Consider the following 21,831-nt stretch of genomic DNA (forward strand, 5'->3'; position numbering starts at 1 on the left):
TTTATGAAGTTTTATTAATGACCTACTGACACAATTACAGTTAATAAACTCAGATATAACATTGAGATGGACACTACTAGGGAATGAGATATAACTATCTGTAGTGGACACCCTACATACTGCTTAGCCAGTATTACTGTTGGTAATATTTGTGATTAATGTTTATTGATGACTCACTGCTTTCTGATACTGTACTCAATCGAAACATTTAGTACTAGTTTCTGATTTTGATCCTGATAGTAGATTCAGATCTTCTCAAAATCATTGACGTCATAAAATAAAAATTAAAAGATATTTACACATTTAGTGTTAGATGACTACTTCAAGGGTTCCTGGGTATTTTAAATGCTGAAGATCTAAATATATAATATAGCTATTCCAAGATTATGATGAAAAATGTAGCTGACACAGATGACTAGGTTTAAGTACATGTGTGAAGAAAGAAAAATTCAAGAAAAAAGACTTGGCTTCTGGAATTTCTGTCACATTATATGTATGCATACAGAATTTTCCCAACTATTATCTTTATGATGATATATTATCTTTATAAATAACTAATCCATAAGTCTTGATTCCTAGATTTCACATCTTTTATTTTCATGTTTTTTGAAATCTGAATATAACCCATCAGTAATATGAACCTGTCCACCATGATTATGATGAGTGTTGTAGAGAAAATACATCTATAATACTCAGCAAAATTGATGTTTTGTATTGAAATATGTAAACTTCATCAATCAATTTTAGAGCTGTGAATTTTCTTACTTCGATAACTGTACCATCATTTGTCAAGTAAACAAATCAATAGTTCTAATGCTGCTAGATCCGACTTCATTGCTACAATCATTTATAAAATATCAGCAGCATTACTGCTTTGTTTTTCCTTACCTAACATATGCTTTGGTTCTCTTCTCAGAAGTGATGCATATAATTGATAGAACTTTAATACACACTGTGTTTTGTTCAGTGGGAGGTAATTCAAAATGTAACAAAACAAATACATTTTATATAAACATAACTAATTAAAATTACAAAAATTAACTATCACTATTGTAACCTCACATCTCTTTAATATGTCTTTTTAGTCTTTATTAGCAAACATACATTTATCACATATAAATGTTTGTGTCATGTACACCAACTGATAGTGGGTTTCTGGTTAGAGTTACAGATATAAAAATCTTTATTCACACTACTTATATTATCTATTTACCCTTTCTTTTCGTAATTTTATTTCCTGCTTTTGTGGTTCTGAAACAATGAATAACCTAGGTTATACTGCCAGACTGCTGAGATTTCCTGTACTTTGTTGTGAACTGCTAGTAGAATGTATTAGCACTGTATCAATCCACATATAACAGAAAGCCTGAGAATGTTGAGTAGTCATTTAGGAGAGAGGAATTTTTTGACAGTTGTATCCAGACATGGTCGCCCTTGACGAGGTGTAGTATTATCGTGTTACTCCCAGTCCCGTACCCAGCTCGCTGGTCACCATGCATTGGAATCACGTAGTTACCGTTCATCATGATCCATCCGAAGGCGTCGGAATCCAGGTTACATAGAACATGAGCCGCAAACATGTATGTGCCGTTGATTTTACAAACAAATGTAGAAGTGTAAGGATCAAAACTCTCGCCTAGGTTGATAAAAATGTTATCATAGATCACAATCGTGTTCTCCAACACTGGACCGAGTCTGGAGGTCCGACTCGCGGAGAACGCTACCTGTTGACGGTTATCTCCCGATTGTCCTGTAAATAAATGTATATATAGTAAGACTATTTATCCCAAATCACATATGTCATTAGATGAGAATTGAAGCTAAAGACCTAAGACTATGTTTTTCTTAGGAAGCAATAAAGAAACCGTTGTCAATGTTAATCGTAATCATCATTATAATCGTACCTTTCTGCCCCTTTTGTCATTGTTACTAGTAATCATCATTATAATCGTACCTTTTTGCCCCTTTTGTTATTATTACTAGTAATCATCATTATAATCTTACCTTTCTGCCCCTTTTGTTATTGTTAATCGTAATCATCATTATAATCGTACCTTTCTGCCCCTTTTGTTATTGTTGATAGTAATCATCATTATAATCGTACCTTTCTGCCCCTTTTGTTATTGTTAATCGTAATCATCATTATAATCGTACCTTTCTGCCCCTTTTGTTATTGTTGATAGTAATCATCATTATAATCGTACCTTTCTGCCCCTTTTGTTATTGTTAATCGTAATCATCATTATAATCTTACCTTTCTGCCCCTTTTGTTATTGTTAATAGTAATCATCATTATAATCGTACCTTTCTGCCCCTTTTGTTATTGTTACTAGTAATCATCATTATAATCGTACCTTTCTGCCCCTTTTGTTATTGTTAATAGTAATCATCATTATAATCGTACCTTTCTGCCCCTTTTGTTATTGTTACTAGTAATCATCATTATAATCGTACCTTTCTGCCCCTTTTGTTATTGTTAATCGTAATCATCATTATAATCGTACCTTTCTGCCCCTTTTGTTATTGTTAATCGTAATCATCATTATAATCGTACCTTTCTGCCCCTTTTGTTATTGTTACTAGTAATCATCATTATAATCGTACCTTTCTGCCCCTTTTGTTATTGTTTGTAATCATCATTATAATCGTACCTTTTGCCCCTTTTGTTATTGTTGATAGTAATCATCATTATAATCGTACCTTTCTGCCCCTTTTGTTATTGTTATAGTAATCATCATTATAATCGTACCTTTTTGCCCCTTTTGTTATTGTTATAGTAATCATCATTATAATCGTACCTTTTGCCCCTTTTGTTATTGTTATAGTAATCATCATTATAATCGTACCTTTTTGCCCCCTTATATCGTACCTTTTTTTTATTGTTATAGTAATCATCATTATAATCGTCTTTCTGCCCCTTTTGTTATTGTTATAGTAATCATCATTATAATCGTACCTTTCTGCCCCTTTTGTTATTGTTGATAGTAATCATCATTATAATCGTACCTTTTTGCCCCTTTTGTTATTGTTAATAGTAATCATCATTATAATCGTACCTTTCTGCCCCTTTTGTTATTGTTGATAGTAATCATCATTATAATCGTACCTTTTGCCCCTTTTGTTATTGTTATAGTAATCATCATTATAATCGTACCTTTCTGCCCCTTTTGTTATTGTTATAGTAATCATCATTATAATCGTACCTTTTTGCCCCTTTTGTTATTGTTGATAGTAATCATCATTATAATCGTACCTTTTGCCCCTTTTTTTTGTTAGTAATCATCATTATAATCGTACTTTTGCCCCTTTTGTTATTGTTGATAGTAATCATCATTATAATCGTACCTTTCTGCCCCTTTTGTTATTGTTGATAGTAATCATCATTATAATCGTACCTTTCTGCCCCTTTTGTTATTGTTGATAGTAATCATCATTATAATCGTACCTTTCTGCCCCTTTTGTTATTGTTAATAGTAATCATCATTATAATCGTACCTTTTCTGCCCCTTTTGTTATTGTTGATAGTAATCATCATTATAATCGTACCTTTCTGCCCCTTTTGTTATTGTTATAGTAATCATCATTATAATCGTACCTTTCTGCCCCTTTTGTTATTGTTGATAGTAATCATCATTATAATCGTACCTTTCTGCCCCTTTTGTTATTGTTAATCGTAATCATCATTATAATCGTACCTTTCTGCCCCTTTTGTTATTGTTGATAGTAATCATCATTATAATCGTACCTTTCTGCCCCTTTTGTTATTGTTGATAGTAATCATCATTATAATTATACCTTTCTGCCCTTTTTGTTATTGTTACTAGTAATCATCATATAAATCGTACCTCTCTGCCCCTTTTGTTATTGTTAATCGTAATCATCATTATAATCGTACCTTTCTGCCCCTTTTGTTATTGTTAATCGTAATCATCATTATAATCGTACCTTTCTGCCCCTTTTGTTATTGTTAATAGTAATCATCATTAATAATCGTACCTTTCTGCCCCTTTTGTTATTGTTTATAGTAATCATCATTATAATCGTACCTTTCTGCCCCTTTTGTTATTGTTAATAGTAATCATCATTATAATCGTACCTTTCTGCCCCTTTTGTTATTGTTAATAGTATCATCATTATAATCGTACCTTTTTGCCCCTTTTGTTATTGTTGTATTAATCATCATTATAATCGTACCTTTTTGCCCCTTTTGTTATTGTTATAGTAATCATCATTATAATCGTACCTTTTTGCCCCTTTTGTTATTGTTACTAGTAATCATCATTATAATCGTACCTTTTGCCCCTTTTGTTATTGTTATAGTATACATATCTATTATATAATCGTACCTTTCTGCCCCTTTTGTTATTGTTAATAGTAATCATCATTATAATCGTACCTTTCTGCCCCTTTTGTTATTGTTAATAGTATAATCATCATTATAATCGTACCTTTCTGCCCCTTTTGTTATTGTTGATAGTAATCATCATTATAATCGTACCTTTCTGCCCCTTTTGTTATTGTTGATAGTAATCATCATTATAATCATACCTTTCTGCCCCTTTTGTTATTGTTAATAGTAATCATCATTATAATCGTACCTTTCTGCCCCTTTTGTTATTGTTAATAGTAATCATCATTATAATCGTACCTTTCTGCCCCTTTTGTTATTGTTAATCGTAATCATCATTATAATCGTACCTTTCTGCCCCTTTTGTTATTGTTGATAGTAATCATCATTATAATCGTACCTTTCTGCCCCTTTTGTTATTGTTACTAGTAATCATCATTATAATCGTACCTTTCTGCCCCTTTTGTTATTGTTGATAGTAATCATCATTATAATCGTACCTTTCTGCCCCTTTTGTTATTGTTATAGTAATCATCATTATAATCGTACCTTTCTGCCCCTTTTGTTATTGTTGATAGTAATCATCATTATAATCGTACCTTTCTGCCCCTTTTGTTATTGTTGATAGTAATCATCATTATAATCGTACCTTTCTGCCCCTTTTGTTATTGTTAATAGTAATCATCATTATAATCGTACCTTTCTGCCCCTTTTGTTATTGTTACTAGTAATCATCATTATAATCGTACCTTTCTGCCCCTTTTGTTATTGTTAATAGTAATCATCATAATAATCGTACCTTTCTGCCCCTTTTGTTATTGTTGATAGTAATCATCATTATAATCGTACCTTTTCTGCCCCTTTTGTTATTGTTGATAGTAATCATCATTATAATCGTACCTTTCTGCCCCTTTTGTTATTGTTGATAGTAATCATCATTATAATCTTACCTTTCTGCCCCTTTTGTTATTTTTGTAATCATCATTATAATCGTACCTTTCTGCCCCTTTTGTTATTGTATAGTAATCATCATTATAATCGTACCTTTCTGCCCCTTTTGTTATTGTTAGATATAATCATCATTATATTCGTACCTTTCTGCCCCTTTTGTTATTGTTGATAGTAATCATCATTATAATCGTACCTTTCTGCCCCTTTTGTTATTGTTACTAGTAATCATCATTATAATCGTACCTTTCTGCCCCTTTTGTTATTGTTAATAGTAATCATCATTATAATCGTACCTTTCTGCCCCTTTTGTTATTGTTACTAGTAATCATCATTATAATCGTACCTTTCTGCCCCTTTTGTTATTGTTGATAGTAATCATCATTATAATCGTACCTTTCTACCCCTTTTGTTATTGTTAATCGTAATCATCATTATAATCGTACCTTTCTGCCCCTTTTGTTATTATTACTAGTAATCATCATTATAATCGTACCTTTCTGCCCTTTTTGTTATTGTTAATAATAATCATCATTATAATCGTACCTTTCTGCCCCTTTTGTTATTGTTGATAGTAATCATCATTATAATCGTACCTTTCTGCCCCTTTTGTTATTGTTGATAGTAATCATCATTATAATTATACCTTTCTGCCCCTTTTGTTATTGTTACTAGTAATCATCACTATAATCGTACCTTTCTGCCCCTTTTGTTATTGTTACTAGTAATCATCATTATAATCGTACCTTTCTGCCCCTTTTGTTATTGTTACTAGTAATCATCATTATAATCGTACCTTTCTGCCCCTTTTGTTATTGTTACTAGTAATCATCATTATAATCGTACCTTTCTGCCCCTTTTGTTATTGTTACTAGTAATCATCATTATAATCGTACCTTTCTGCCCCTTTTGTTATTGTTAATCGTAATCATCATTATAATCGTACCTTTCTGCCCCTTTTGTTATTGTTAATAGTAATCATCATTATAATCGAACCTTTCTGCCCCTTTTGTTATTGTTGATAGTAATCATGATTATAATCGTACCTTTCTGCCCCTTTTGTCCCATCACACCATATGGCCCCACCTCTCCTCTCATTCCTTTGCTCCCTCGAATCCCACATTCTCCTTTCTGACCTTTTCTCCCCTTTCTGCCTCTGTCCCCTTTTGTACCTGTAGGTCCTTGGGGGCCTGTAAAGATGGGTACAGAAAGTATATTGTTTACACTTCGACTACTTAGTTTGTTAATATTAGTATGTGGAGAGGATGTATCATTTTGCTCGCAATTCTAACTACTTCTGCTCTCTTTTGCCATGAAATTTTCCAGAGCTTTTCTCAGAAACTGCTTGGCAAATCAACTCAGAAGCATACTCCAAAGTGTTTTTTTTTTCAAAATCAAAATATATTTGAATCTTTGGTTTTGTTAAAAATTGGTAGATATATAGAGGGTTAAATGGATGCCAAACAACATGCCAATGTTTTCAAAAAGATTGGTTGCTGTGGTAACAAAACAGAGGTTTCTGATTGGTCAAGTGTTAGATGTACATGCTGTTCAAAAAAAAAAAAAAATAAATAAGAAGAATATTGGTACATAGCTTCTATGAAGAACTCTGTACATAATTAGAACATTTTAGTTATAATTTGTTGCCATGGTATCAAAATAGAAACCTCTGTTTGTTAAAAAAATAGATTATACTGGAAAAAGAAGAAAATAAGTTCATAAGGGTATGAGGTATATCAAACACAATGCTATGACTGTTGTGTCGTTTGGAGGATATCTTTAATGGTTACCATGATAATCAGTGCTTGTTATTTCATCATTTGATAAGTCAGTTAATCATTTGGGATACAATATATAGATGATTGTATCTGTACTTCAAAAATTATTAAATGGAAATAAAACTAAAAATTTTCTACCAAAACTGTGATAATGTAACTACCTGGTATTCCAGAATTGCCAATCTCTCCCTTCTGTCCCTTAAATCCGTTCTGACCTCTGGGTCCTTGGAGTCCCTGGTTACCATGCCCCCCTGGGGCCCCGGGGGTCCCTGGGGGACCAGAACAGCACTGACAGTAGGGTGAAGATTTACTGTAGGTAAGGGTTGCTAGGGAACTCTTCACTCCCAGTAGAAATAGGTAGGACACAAGGTAGGCCTTAATGTTTATATTGGAGTTGGTTAAACGCTTGGTCATTGTCTCCATCATACCATCACCAGGAACATGGTACTCAATCAGTACACAGTACAGCAGTCTCTTGGTCTGTATAGCAGCTCACTCAGTGTTTGACATCCTGTAACCATCTGTTGTTATGTTTCTCAAGTTCTACTGAAAGTTTTTAGAAGTATAAAGTTAAGTATGGAATTGTTATCTTTTACTGGGTAAACATCTTTAAAAAATTCCAAGTGAGAACTGCTGATAGTTATGTAAGATTTACGAAATATGGTAAATGTAGGGGGAGCTATTAGATAAATTATGATACATGTTGTATCTCATTTTCCTTATAATTGGTGAGGATGGGAAGATTTAGGAGCTGATTAGTGGGTCCTTATCTATTTCTCTGCTCTAACAGGATTCAATTAGTACCTTGTTTTATTTAAAACTTCCTAGGTTCGTGGAAGATTGATATAGAACAGTACATGTATTCTCTGGTGGGTGTTTTCAAGGCCGTCTGCTAATGAGACTAAATTTGTCAATAATACTTTACATGACTGAATATACCATGTTTCTGAACTATAGCTATATAGTGTCATGATTAAATGCTTAGCAACAGATATAGAATGTCATTAAAACTGTTCTGTAAATCGACCAATCAACCAAAGCCATCCATAGGGATGGAGTCAATCAAAACAGTCCCAAACGACAAATTTACGTCCATGCTTAAGTTGTTGATTTCCGCCAGTCTATTTATCTGTTTGAATATCAAGAGATTCTAGCAATGAATTAAACTAAGAGGCTGATTAGATTATATCAGATAACAGTATTACTGGTTGTTTTCAGGGAATTAATGCTAAACGTTATGAAACATTGGTTATTAGACAAGGGAAAGATTGGTTATTGGACAAGGCACTTTTACATCAGATTTTATGGTTACCATGGTAATGAAATGATGATAAAGTAACAAGCCATCACTCCAACACTATGAGAGAAAATTATATTATAATGCTCTGTGTATAGCTTTAAAGTTCAAATTTGATTATAAGTAATATTTCCAATCAACAACTTGTAACTATGATCTAATAAGAAATGGTTGGTTTTAATAAGAATTGACGGAGAAGTTATAAGGAAGTATGTTATAGTACAGTTGTATAGAGATTACATAAGGATCTGGCTACCTAAATCAGGGCGTAAGTGTCAGCTTCATTCTCTCTGTAATTACACTGTCAATAGTTTACTACCACACAGCCACCATATTCAGATAAATCTCCATGTAATCCATTTACATAGCTCATAAAGCTTACACTACAGCAACCTAAAATCTGATATCACATTACAGGAACGTAAAAACTGAAATCTTATTACAGCAACCTAAAATCTGATATCACATTACAGGAACCTAAAATCTGATATCATATTACAGGAACATAAAATCTGATATCACATTACAGGAACCTAAAATCTGATATCATATTACAGGAACATAAAATCTGATATCACATTACAGGAACATAAAATCTGATATCACATTACAGGAACTTAAAATTTGATATCACATTACAGGAACATAAAATCTGATATCACATTACAGGAACATAAAAACTGAAATCTTATTACAGGAACCTAAAAACTGAAATCTTATTACAGGAACCTAAATTCTGATATCACATAACAGGAACCTAAAACCTTAGATCATATTACAGGAACCCAAGATCTGATATCACATTACAGGAACCTATATTCTGAGATCACATTACAGGAACCTAAAATCTGATATCACATAACAGGAACCTAAAACCTGAGATCATATTACAGGAACCTTAAATCTGATATCACATTACAGGAACCTAAAACCTGATTCCACATAACAGGAACCTTAAATCTGATATCACATTACAGGAACCTAAAAACTGATATCAATTACAGGAACATTAAATCTGATATCACATTACAGGAACATAAATCCTGAGATCATATTACAGGAACCTTAAATCTGATATCACATTACAGGAACCTGAAATCTGAGATCACATTACAGGAACCTAAAATCTGATATCATATTACAGGAACCTAAAATCTGATATCATATTACAGGAACCTAAAATCTAATATCACATTACAGGAACATAAAAACTGAAATCTTATTACAGGAACTTAAAATCTGATATCATATTACAGGAACATAAAATCTGATATCACATTACAGGAACATAAAAACTGAAATCTTATTACAGGGACCTAAAAACTGAAATCTTATTACAGGAACTTAAAATCTGATATCATATTACAGGAACATAAAATCTGAGATCACATTATAGGAACCTATATTCTGAGATCACATTACAGGAACCTAAAATCTGACATCACATTACAGGAACCTAAAACCTGAGATCATATTACAGGAACCTAAAATCTGATATCACATTACAGGAACCTGAAATCTGATATCACATTACAGGAACCTAAAATCTGATATCACATTACAGGAACCTAAAAACTGATATCAATTACAGGAACATTAAATCTGACATCACATTACAGGAACCTAAAATCTGATATCACATCACAGGAACATAAAATCTGAGATCACATTACAGGAACATAAAAACTGAAATCTTATTACAGGAACCTAAAAACTGAAATCTTATTACAGGAACCTAAATTCTGATATCACATAACAGGAACCTAAAACCTTAGATCATATTACAGGAACCCAAGATCTGATATCACATTACAGGAACCTATATTCTGAGATCACATTACAGGAACCTAAAATCTGAGATCACATTACAGGAACCTAAAACCTGAGATCATATTACAGGAACCTTAAATCTGATATCACATTACAGGAACCTAAAACCTGAATCCACATAACAGGAACCTTAAATCTGATATCACATTACAGGAACCTAAAAACTGATATCAATTACAGGAACATTAAATCTGACATCACATTACAGGAACCTAAAATCTGAGATCATATTACAGGAACCAAAAATCTGATATCACATTACAGGAACCTGAAATCTGAGATCACATTACAGGAACCTAAAATCTGATATCATATTACAGGAACCTAAAATCTGATATCATATTACAGGAACCTAAAATCTAATATCACATTACAGGAACATAAAAACTGAAATCTTATTACAGGAACCTAAAAACTGAAATCTTATTACAGGAACTTAAAATCTGATATCATATTACAGGAACCTAAAATCTGAGATCACATTACAGGAACCTATATTCTGAGATCTTATTACAGGAACCTAAAAACTGATATCATATTACAAGAACCTAAAATCTGAGATCACATTACAGGAACCTAAAATCTGAGATCACATTACAAAAACCTAAATTCTGAGATCACATTACAGGAACCTAAAATCTGACATCACATTACAGGAACCTAAAACCTGAGATCATATTACAGGAACCTAAAATCTGATATCACATTACAGGAACCTAAAACCTGATATCACATAACAGGAACCTTAAATCTGATATCACATTATAGGAACCTAAAATCTGACATCACATTACAGGAACCTAAAACCTGAGATCATATTACATGAACCTAAAATCTGATATCACATTACAGGAACCTGGAATCTGATATCACATTACAGGAAGCTAAAACCTGATATCACATAACAGGAACCTAAAATCTGATATCACATTACAGGAACCTAAAACCTGAGATCATATTACAGGAACCTAAAATCTGATATCACATTACAGGAACCTGAAATCTGATATCACATTACAGGAACCTAAAACCTGAATCCACATAACAGGAACCTTAAATCTGATATCACATTACAGGAACCTAAAAACTGATATCATATTACAGGAACCAAAAATCTGATATCACATTACAGGAACCTGAAATCTGATATCACATTACAGATACCTAAAATCTGATATCACATTACAGGAATCTAAAACCTGAGATCACATTACAGGAACCTAAAATCTGAGATCACATTTCAGGAACCTAAAATCTTATATCACACTACAGGAACTTAAAATCTGAGATCACATTTCAGGAACCTGAAATCTGATATCACATTACAGATACCTAAAATCTGAGATCACATTTCAGGAACCTGAAATCTGATATCACATTACAGATACCTAAAATCTGAGATCATATTACAGGAAGCTAAAATCTGATATCACATTACAGGAACTTAAAATCTTAGATCATTTTACATGAACCTGAATTCTGAGATCATATTACAGGAACCTAAAATCTTAGATCTTTTTACAGGAACCTAAATTCTGAGATCATATTACAGGGCTAAAACCTGAGATCACATTACAGGAACCTAAAATATGAGATCACACTACAGGAATTTTGTATCTGAGATCATATTACAGGAAGCTAAAATCTGATATCACATTACAGGAACCTAAAATCTGAGATCACATTACAGGAACCTAAAATCTGAGATCATATTACAGGAACCAAAAATCTCAGATCATATTACAGGAAGCTAAAATCCGAAATCATATGACAGGAAGCTAAAATCTGAAATCATCTGACAGAAACCTAAAATCTGAGATCATATTACAGGAAGATAAAATCTGATATCAATTACAGGAACATTAAATCTGACATCACATTACAGGAACCTAAAATCTGAGATCATATTACAGGAACCAAAAATCTCAGATCATATTACAGGAAGCTAAAATCCGAAATCATATGACAGGAAGCTAAAATCTGAAATCATCTGACAGAAACCTAAAATCTGAGATCATATTACAGGAAGATAAAATCTGAAATCATATTACAGGAATCTAAAATCTGATATCACATTACATGAACCTAATATCTGAGATCATAGTACAGGAATCTTAAAACTGAAATCATATGACAGGAAGCTAAAATCTTACATCATATTACAGGAACCTAAAATCTGACATCATATTAAAGGAACCTAAAATCTAGGGCTGCCTCGATATGGCAGAAGCGTACCACAATATATTGTGATACACAACAGCTTTATTGTGATATGTATTGCAATATTTTGACCTTAACATTTGTGGTGTTTATTTTGTATATATTACATACAGTCGAAACTCGTTATCTCGAAATTCAACGGACCAACGAAAATAGTTCGACTCATCCGGAATTCGACTCAAACGTAATGTCATTAGGTTTGGTCAGAACGTGGTTTTCAACGGTCCTTATATCTTATGACAGTCGGGTAAATGCCTATTACCGTGATCAGCAAATTATCGTGATTTTCCAACTTACACCCGGTCCACCCCAACTGCGAATGATAAATATTATGAAGTTCCTTACCGTCAATCGATTGATTTGTAACACAGCGAGAAATTCTGTACCGTGTAGCGATAAACGCTAACACTCTACCGACACAACGTGGCTATTTTTAGACTCGAGTACTGTCGCCACAGGTAAACTGGTACTGGATGCTACGCTCGGGCCTCTCATCCAGCTTAACGAAACTGAATGGCTAGTTAGCTTAACCGATCTATATATCATCAACAATGCGTCTGTATCTACTTAAAAACAAAACAAATATTCTTCAAATTGCATAAAAATTCACTTGACTAGTATTTCTTTATTTTAGATATTTTAACAAATCTTCATATTTCTAGTAAAACTGCATATGAAACTCCTTATAGATCTAGCTATGCTCATTACGTAGGGAACCGCCATAACATGTCCCGGCTGCAGGCCGTGTGCAAAAAGTCAAAACACACGTGGGATTTATAAGACGAGTCCTAAACTGTCCTATATTTAGGATTTTCAATAAGTGGTTTGTAATATTATTACAGCAAAACTGACAAGCTAGAAGGTTAGTGGCATTTTAACCGTACTGTTATATATAATTAGCCATCAGCTTGGATCTGGTGCCGTACAGATAGTGAGTTCACTCACGATGTGATTATTGCAAGCCAACGTAAATGCTATCGGAATGCTCTTTAAAGTTTGTTAATGATCTCAAACACACTTAAAACTTATTGTGGCAATATTAAAGTAACTAAAATTATAATATTTTCAAATAGTTCTGATAACTATTCATGTGTATTATCTCCAGACATTGACATGTGTACGGATCGAATACGGCGGACTGCCAATGTTTTTGACATGTTCTGCAAGATATATTTCACTGTTTCAGTTACGGTGGCCAATAAAAGAAAACAAGCACAGTGCAATTATATTATGTTATTTCTTCTAAATACAACACTTTTTGTGCAAGTTGTCAAGCATTTATTATGAATGTTTTGCAACGAAATTACCACTTTTATAACACTGAATTTGTGGTTCCCCGGACATCGTTTTCCCCAAAATTTGAATGCGCAAAATATACCGATAGTAGATTTTTTTCAGTATTTAAAGCCATAAGAAAAAATACATGTGCAAAGTACAGTGGTGTGTAAGTAACACAAGATTTTACGGTATTTGTAACATTTACGATTGTGTTTGGTATAGCTGATGTAGCCAGAGCGCCCCGCGATTTACCTGTGGATTTGGCGACAGTACTCGAGTCTAAAAATAGCCACGTTGTGTCGGTAGAGTGTTAGCGTTTATCGCTACACGGTACAGAATTTCTCGCTGTGTTACAAATCAATCGATTGACGGTAAGGAACTTCATAATATTTATCATTCGCAGTTGGGGTGGACCGGGTGTAAAAGGTTTGTATTAAATCTTTTTAGTTGTATGTTTTCGGATTTTTTGGGATTTTTTTTAAATACATTTGTAAATAAAAAAATTGAATTACGATTATAAGGCATGCACACTGATTTCCCGGTGGTTATACGTATACTGACTTCAATGGTTCATACATCAAACTTATACGGAATGTAGTACCTGAACAAATAAAAAACAAACATCTTTCTTATTTCAGATTTTAATGGTTTTTCGAAATAGTAAAATAAACAATAGTTTTCACCTACCGTGAGCAGACTACACTCTCCGTTTCTACCGGTTAATATAATTTACGGTAAATGAAACGAAAGTAGATTTCTATACCAACGAAGAAATACATTGTATGACTACTGTAGGCTAAGATACTAGTACATCTGCAACGACTAGTTAAACATTTGACATTGTGGGTTTGTTAAATTATTTTGCACTATCAACATTCCATACAAACCTTAGAAAACACTTTCGTTTCTAATGATTCGTAAACAAACACGCTTCCGGTCATGATCAGCCACGCTGATCGAGCCATGCTGAGTGCGATTGTGTAAACACACGTTGTGTTTATGTACAGGTAAGTCACAATTGCAAAGTGACACTAATTAGGAAGACTTGAATGGATTATTAAACAATTATTAATTAGCAGTCATTGTTGTAGTATGTTCCCATAGGCCTGAATCTGCAAATACCGATCGCGATATGTGCAGGTAAACCAATCACGTGTTACGACAAACCACAGGTGAATTTCAATTGTTTGTATCAATGTTATATTTTTTTTTAATTTAAAATTTTGACTAAAATTAAATTCGAGATAGCGACTATTTTTTTCGTTGAATATCCGTTCTAGGGACCAGGAATTGACTTTGACACAACCGGAGTTTCGAGTCATCGAAATTCGAGTCATCCGATCTTAAAATACATACACAAAGAAGGACAAAAAACGGGACTTCAAAATTAATTCGACTCAACCGGAATTTCGACTCAAGCGATTTTGAGATAACGAGTTTCGACTGTATTCCATGATAAAAAATACCTTTACATTATACAAACTGACAGTGCTATGAAATATAGTTTTACATTGTTTTTAATCGTGTTTTTTAGTAATAAAAATGCTCCAATGTGGGGTTCTTGTTAAGACGAAACTGTTTGAGAAAAAGCTAGGCTACAGATGATCACAACCTAATAATAACTAAACATGATTGTGTCTGCAAACATTTACACTTTTGAACCTAAATAATGAACTTATAAAAATGAACTTATGGACATTTGTCCTGGCAAAATAAGCTTACGATCATGATTAGGCCTAATTAAACTTCAGTGGTCAGATCGGTTTGCAGTGTTGTTTTGGCACGTGTAGGAATTCGAAAATGGCGGCGAGCGATGATGCCAGAAATATCTGGTAAAAACCTTGTGCAGCCATGTATTCATCGGGCCTTAAATGTGCTTAGAGAATTATTCTGGTATTGTTGATTGATTGAGCGAATCAGCTTGGTAATATTTCAGAAACTAGCCTAATTCCATATTGTTTATATTCAACGTCATGCAAATGTTTGAATCATATGATCATTATACACGTTAGTTACAAACATTTGACTGACAGTGAAATCGAATGAAAACGAAAGGGATACATTGCTTCATATTATCGGAAAGGAAAACAAATACAACTTGCTGGTTTTGTTTTAATGACAGGACATTTTAATTATATCAAATAAAGGAAATTATGATGCTAAGAAAAAATATAGAAAAAAAACGGTACAGGCAGACTGTCTCGCGGTACAATAGTTTTTGGTGGTGCATTGCAATACCTCAATATACTGGTTAACTGCGGCAGCCCTACTAAAATCTGATGTCACATTACAGGACTCAACCAGAATCTAAATACATCAATATCACTTACATACTGCATAGGGGGGGACGTATAAGCCGTTTATCGTCTTAGCCGGTTCTAGTCCATAAAATAAATTATAAAAAAAAATAGTATCTGTAGGTTTCAGAGAGATACAGTTCCTTCTGGCCTATATCAGTAAACTTTTACATAGACCTGGTATTTACCATATCATTAATATAGAAAATCTTAATACAAACCAAGAGACACATTCGCATCATTCAAATCATAGTATTGAAGACAAGTTTTGTACCGAATCACTAATATGATCTAACAAGGCGGGGTTAATACTGGGGTCTGGGTCAGACGTATCACAATACGACCTTAATGAGGCCACTAATGGAGGGGATATACAGCTCTTTATACTGATCAGGTCTGTATAGCAGTCCCTGTACGGTAAACGTCACCACATCCTCACCTGATGAACACTGGCTGATTTAAGACGATTTCCGATGTCTGGGTCATGTTACAGGATTAGGCTGTAACAGATCTGTAGTCAGACTTATCCTTCTGACAGTCAACAAAACAGATGTATATTGATGAGTCAACATAACCGATGTATATTGACACAAATTTTGCCGATGTTGATGAATATAACACTTATTCCGCCTTTGTATGTTAAAGAGTTATAGAGTTATAAACTGTGACGTCATGTGTTTGCAAGCGTAACATTATATTTTTCAGAGAAAAATGAATTTTGTTCCAAAAATAATGACGTCAGAATGTACACTTTCCTGCAAGGGAGATAAGTGTAATATACTGATTGACACAGACTGACATTCAGTGATCATAGTCATATCATAGATATTGTAGAATAACTGCTTGTAAATAAATATGGAAAATTGCTTTGAAACAAAAAGTCAACTTAGGACTGAGAGCTAGAGGAATGTCAGACACATTAACCACTCAGCCAATACAGGTTGTAGATGGAACACTAGTACTAGAATGTCAGACACATTAACCACTCAGCCAATACAGATTCTAGATAGAACACTAGAATTCTAGACACCTAAACCACTGTCTCCATGGCCCAGATGTGCTGGACATGGGATAAATTAACCACCTCACAGTACAGAGCCTGGGAAACACAGTACAGAGCCTGGGAAAGTCAGTACAGAGCCTGGGAAACACAGTACAGAGCCTGGGAAAGTCAGTACAGAGTCTGGGAAAGACAGTACAGAGCCTGGGAAACACAGTACAGTGTTTGGGAAACACAGGACATAGTCTGGGAAACACAGTACAGAGCAGGGGAAAGTCAGTACAGAGCCTGGGAAAGACAGTACAGAGCCTGGGAAACACAGTACAGAGCCTGGGAAAGTCAGTACAGAGTCTGGGAAACACAGTACAGAGTCTGGGAAACACAGTACAGAGCCTGGGAAACACAGTACAGAGCCTGGGAAAGTCAGTACAGAGTCTGGGAAACACAGTACAGAGCAGGGGAAAGTCAGTACAGAGCAGGGGAAAGTCAGTACAGAGTCTGGGAAACACAGTACAGAGTCTGGGAAACACAGTACAGAGTCTGGGAAACACAGTACAGAGTCTGGGAAACACAGTACAGAGTCTGGGAAACACAGTACAGAGTCTGGGAAACACAGTACAGAGTCTGGGAAACACAGTGCAGAGTCTGGGAAACACAGTACAGAGCCTGGGAAAGACAGTGCAGAGTCTGGGAAACACAGTACAGAGTCTTGGAAAGACAGTGCAGAGTCTGGGAAACACAGTACAGAGTCTTGGAAAGACAGTGCAGAGTCTGGGAAACACAGTACAGAGTCTGGGAAAGACAGTACAGAGCCTGGGAAAGTCAGTACAGAGTCTGGGAAACACAGTACAGAGTCTGGGAAACACTAATACAAGAACTACAATGGGCTAGTTTTACAAGATCCGACATTTCAACCACTAAGCTCAACTACTCATGGCATCAGTATTTATTGGGCTGAATATAACACTACAGATACGTCTGGTAATGATAACCTTCCATAAGACTTGATTAATGTTCTACAGCACAGTTATTGGGGAATATTCTGTAATCATGATCATTCAACTATGGAGTGTCTCCTGGCGAGTGTAAGTGTTGCCATGGTTACACAAGACCAATAAAAAATGAGAATTTTTGTTTGATTGGTGATATGATAATATAAGGATGATGTTGTTTGGTTGTGTATTAAGTTATATGTCAATCAGCTATCCAATAATCTCCTCTGTTAGTTAAACCTCACCAGATCCAGATGACTAAACAGCTCCGAGATAAAAAGGTCAAATTATCTGCTATAAAGTGAGTGTTCTCAGTGCCATGGTAACTGCTATACACAAGGCTGTCCTGATGTCACTGGTCAATACTGATTCTGTGTAGATTGCTAAAACTTGTAAAGTTAAGAAAATTTTGATAATTGAAATTACAGGTTGAAAAAAAACCTTGACATAATTGTAGAATTAATAGATTGAAAGTACAAAAAAGAACTGTAGGAATGTTATTGATATCAAGTCAAGTGCTCTTGAAACAGATTTGTAATTAGATAATTAGATATTCTTTAATCTGTTTGATTGCCAATTGAGCATATTAGTGTACAATGTACATAAACTGTTTTAGCTCGCCTCTCGACGAGAGTGGGCCTCATGGAATCATTCTGGCATTGGTGTTGAAAATCTCTAGGTTAGATTTTGGTGTAAGTGTTCAAATACATATTTATGTGTGAATAGTACGCACTCCTGTATAGTGCCCAGGTACATTTTTCAGATTCATTTTGGGGAAAAAATGTTTTGCATAGCTTCAAATGATATGTAATATTGACTTAAAATCCAAGTATTCAATTATAATCCTATCCTGTCACAGCAGCACATACAAATCAAAACATACAGTATCCGGATAAAAACATCAACCTACAGTAAGGGCCTGGCAACAGAGTGGGATTCCAGACCCATATAGTTAGTCCATCAAACTTTTTAATGCAGCCTCTTTGCTGATATTTTCCTTCTTACATATGTAGATATATAATCTTAACTGCATGTCACATAAAGCCAGATCATGTCACTAAGATAAAACTACAACATGTCACTGAGATAGAACCAGCATAGCAAGCTGAACATTATAGAAAGCTAGGAAAGAAAACCAGAAGACTTAGTGTCTATTGTTATCACTTCTTTACAACATTCTCGCATTAATTCTCCTAAAGATATTGTGTTTCTATGGCAACTGACTAGAATAAACCGTAGCATTCGTCAACAATCCTGAGTAATTTTATTAAGATTTCAATAAAAACAATGAGACAGTGTCAGCATTAAAATCATGGTGGAACAGAAATATTTGGGGTATCTATGTCTTCAGCAGATACCTGTGGAATTTCAACAATAAAAACAAAAGGAACATTTGAGTATATATAGTTGTGAAAGATGTAGAAATTGTTTTAGGAAAGATTTTATCATACTGGTGCTATTCGAGTTTGTATGCATGCACGGATGGGTTCTGATGGTACAAAAGGTTTAGCATTTCTACTACAGGATGTTTGTCATTAACAATTGTTCTTGGAGGAAATACAGGTTAAATTTGGTGAAAATATAGCTTTTATTTTGGCGAGGGAGAATCGAAAAAATGATATTTTTTGGTAATCAATAAACATATAGAATAAATTGATTTTGAAATATATTTTGTTCTATTAATTGTCCACAAAATGTGAAGGAAAATTCAAAATTATATTCGTTTTGGTGAAAAACAGGTAGAAAAAAGCATGTGAATTTACATGGTGCTACAAAAGGAAATTTGTACCTGTAGATACAGATATTATTCAGTATTATCACCTTATTTGCTATTTAATGGATAAAACACAAGCCTTGGTCTGACATACACTTATGACTTTTGAAATGAAGACTTACCTGTTCATGCAAAGATGTCCTGCCTGGATCCCACCATCCTGCAATACCTGGTTACACCTGGTCAACAGGTATCATGCCTTTATCATATATATATACCTGTACGTTTTACACCTGTAATTATTGTATGTAATGGTGCTCTTATCCTGCTCATTAATTGCTCTCCATGTATACACCTGTGTAATGAACTCTGAAGATCAAAAACAACAGACTCCGGTATCTGGTTAGTGAGTTGGTCTGCTTACAGACTCCAGTATCTGGTTAGTGAGTTGGTCTGCTTACAGACTCCAGTATCTGGTTAGTGAGTTGGTCTGCTTACAGACTCCAGTATCTGGTTAGTGAGTTGGTCTGCTTACAGACTCCGGTATCTGGTTAGTGAGTTGGTCTGCTTACAGACTCCAGTATCTGGTTAGTGAGTTGGTCTGCTTACAGACTCCAGTATCTGGTTAGTGAGTTGGTCTGCTTACAGACTCCAGTATCTGGTTAGTGAGTTGGTCTGCTTACAGACTCCGGTATCTGGTTAGTGAGTTGGTCGGCTTACAGTCTCCAGTATCTGGTTAGTGAGTTGGTCTGCTTACAGACTCCGGTATCTGGTTAGTGAGTTGGTCTGCTTACAGACTCCAGTATCTGGTTAGTGAGTTGGTCTGCTTACAGACTCCAGTATCTGGTTAGTGAGTTGGTCGGCTTGTGATGTCTACAGTTATCAGTTTTAACCACTCAGTGTATCTGACACATGTGACAAGCTCCGTGTAGGTAGTTACCACACAAAAGTTTCCAATTTGATAATTAACACAATATTCTGTACCTGTGACAAACACTGTAGTGACCAGAATTAGGTACCAATGTTGTTTTCCAGTTTTGTAATTACGACACCTTGTGTTTTCCTGATGAGGTCTAGTGAAAGCAACATCGGTACTTATGAGAGAACATTTGTACACTGTACCTATGAGAGAACACTCGTTGTACACTTTACCTATGAGAGAGCACTTGTTGTACCCTGTACCTAAGTGAAAGCACCCCTCGTAGACTGCACCTGTGTGAGAGCACCCTCGATGACAGGGCCTCTGTAGAGTAATGATTACAGCTATGGTATCACACAGCTGACAGATGCTGTTCACCAGTCTGTGTCTCCCACTACTATAAGGAAAGGCTTCAACTCAAAAACACACACTAAATCATTGCTAAAATGATAAATCTTTTGAAATGTCCTTGCTACTTTCACAAAATGAAAGAAATGAGGAATTAGAGGAATGACAAAAACATGACTGATAAGTATTCACAGAACGAGGATTTCAGACCTTCAGCATGTCCGTCAGATTTGATTGAAATTGCCTGCACATTGGTCACAGCCCATACAAATTACCCCGAGTTGATGGCATTTATAGGAAGAAAATAACACGGCCATTGACTTGTCAGTGTAACTTTTCCACACAAATTAACTGGTCTGCTACAAAGCTAAACGAATTCCATCCAAGGACGGGGCTAATACAGAGAAATTAGGCATAGAAAACAGTCAATCTTGTGTGTGTTTGTGCTGATTGTCCATCGGCTAGTCATCTCAGGTAATAGGCCTAGATAGATAGAGATTTGGACAGAGAGTTAATGGGGGACGGATAGGACGTATTCAATGTAGGTCATTGACTTCGCATTCTATCAGGAATCATAGAATTTCAATAGAACGCGGAGATGATAAACATTGATAGTCCTCGAAAAATGTTTTATTTCAGAAGGTAATGAGAACAAATTCAATGGCATAAAATGATACAACTCTGAAGTATATATGTTAGAAAGAGCTTTTTAACTTTCAAAAACATTTTGTAAATTGTACCAAGTTGACATATATTAATGAGAGGAAAATGCAAACTTGAATGCTTAGAGTCTTGTTAGAAAAAACCAAAGTTGTTATGTAACATTCATTTGATGTGTCCTTAATCAGAGACTACATCTATC

At 34.5% G+C, this 21,831-nt stretch overlaps 3 protein-coding genes across 3 annotated transcripts in view; 2 read left to right on the plus strand and 1 right to left on the minus strand.

Moving 5' to 3' along the window:
• Window positions 1-21,831, plus strand: part of LOC138322733 (carbohydrate sulfotransferase 11-like) — a 263,446-nt gene that overhangs the window by 207,777 nt on the left and 33,838 nt on the right. The gene's annotated exons all lie outside the window — the stretch shown is intronic.
• The window catches only part of LOC138322730 (DNA ligase 1-like), a 59,782-nt gene that overhangs the window by 14,206 nt on the left and 23,745 nt on the right, over window positions 1-21,831 (plus strand). The gene's annotated exons all lie outside the window — the stretch shown is intronic.
• LOC138322732 (complement C1q tumor necrosis factor-related protein 7-like) lies at window positions 5-20,938 on the minus strand. The gene is made up of 4 exons (XM_069266803.1): window positions 19,885-20,938; window positions 7,236-7,620; window positions 6,343-6,486; window positions 5-1,750 (listed from the first exon to the last, which is right to left on the minus strand). Exons 2-4 carry the CDS (start codon window positions 7,498-7,500, stop codon window positions 1,344-1,346), a joined length of 816 nt encoding a protein of 271 aa, XP_069122904.1. The 5' UTR covers window positions 7,501-7,620; window positions 19,885-20,938; the 3' UTR covers window positions 5-1,343.

This window comes from Argopecten irradians, chromosome 5, assembly GCF_041381155.1.
Source record: "Argopecten irradians isolate NY chromosome 5, Ai_NY, whole genome shotgun sequence".
Taxonomy (NCBI): Eukaryota; Metazoa; Mollusca; class Bivalvia; order Pectinida; family Pectinidae; genus Argopecten; species Argopecten irradians.

What these genes read in the sequence shown, in the direction of transcription:
- LOC138322732 (XM_069266803.1), bottom strand. Translation starts at nt 7,500, where the DNA reads ATGATGGAGACAATGACCAAGCGTTTAACCAACTCCAATATAAACATT. An exon ending in TGGCAATTCTGGAATACCAG is followed by an intron (nt 6,487 to 7,235) that starts GTAGTTACATTA and finishes CCATCTTTACAG; the next exon opens with GCCCCCAAGGACCTACAGGT. An exon ending in GGGACAAAAGGGGCAGAAAG is followed by an intron (nt 1,751 to 6,342) that starts GTACGATTATAA and finishes ATTTATTTACAG; the next exon opens with GACAATCGGGAGATAACCGT.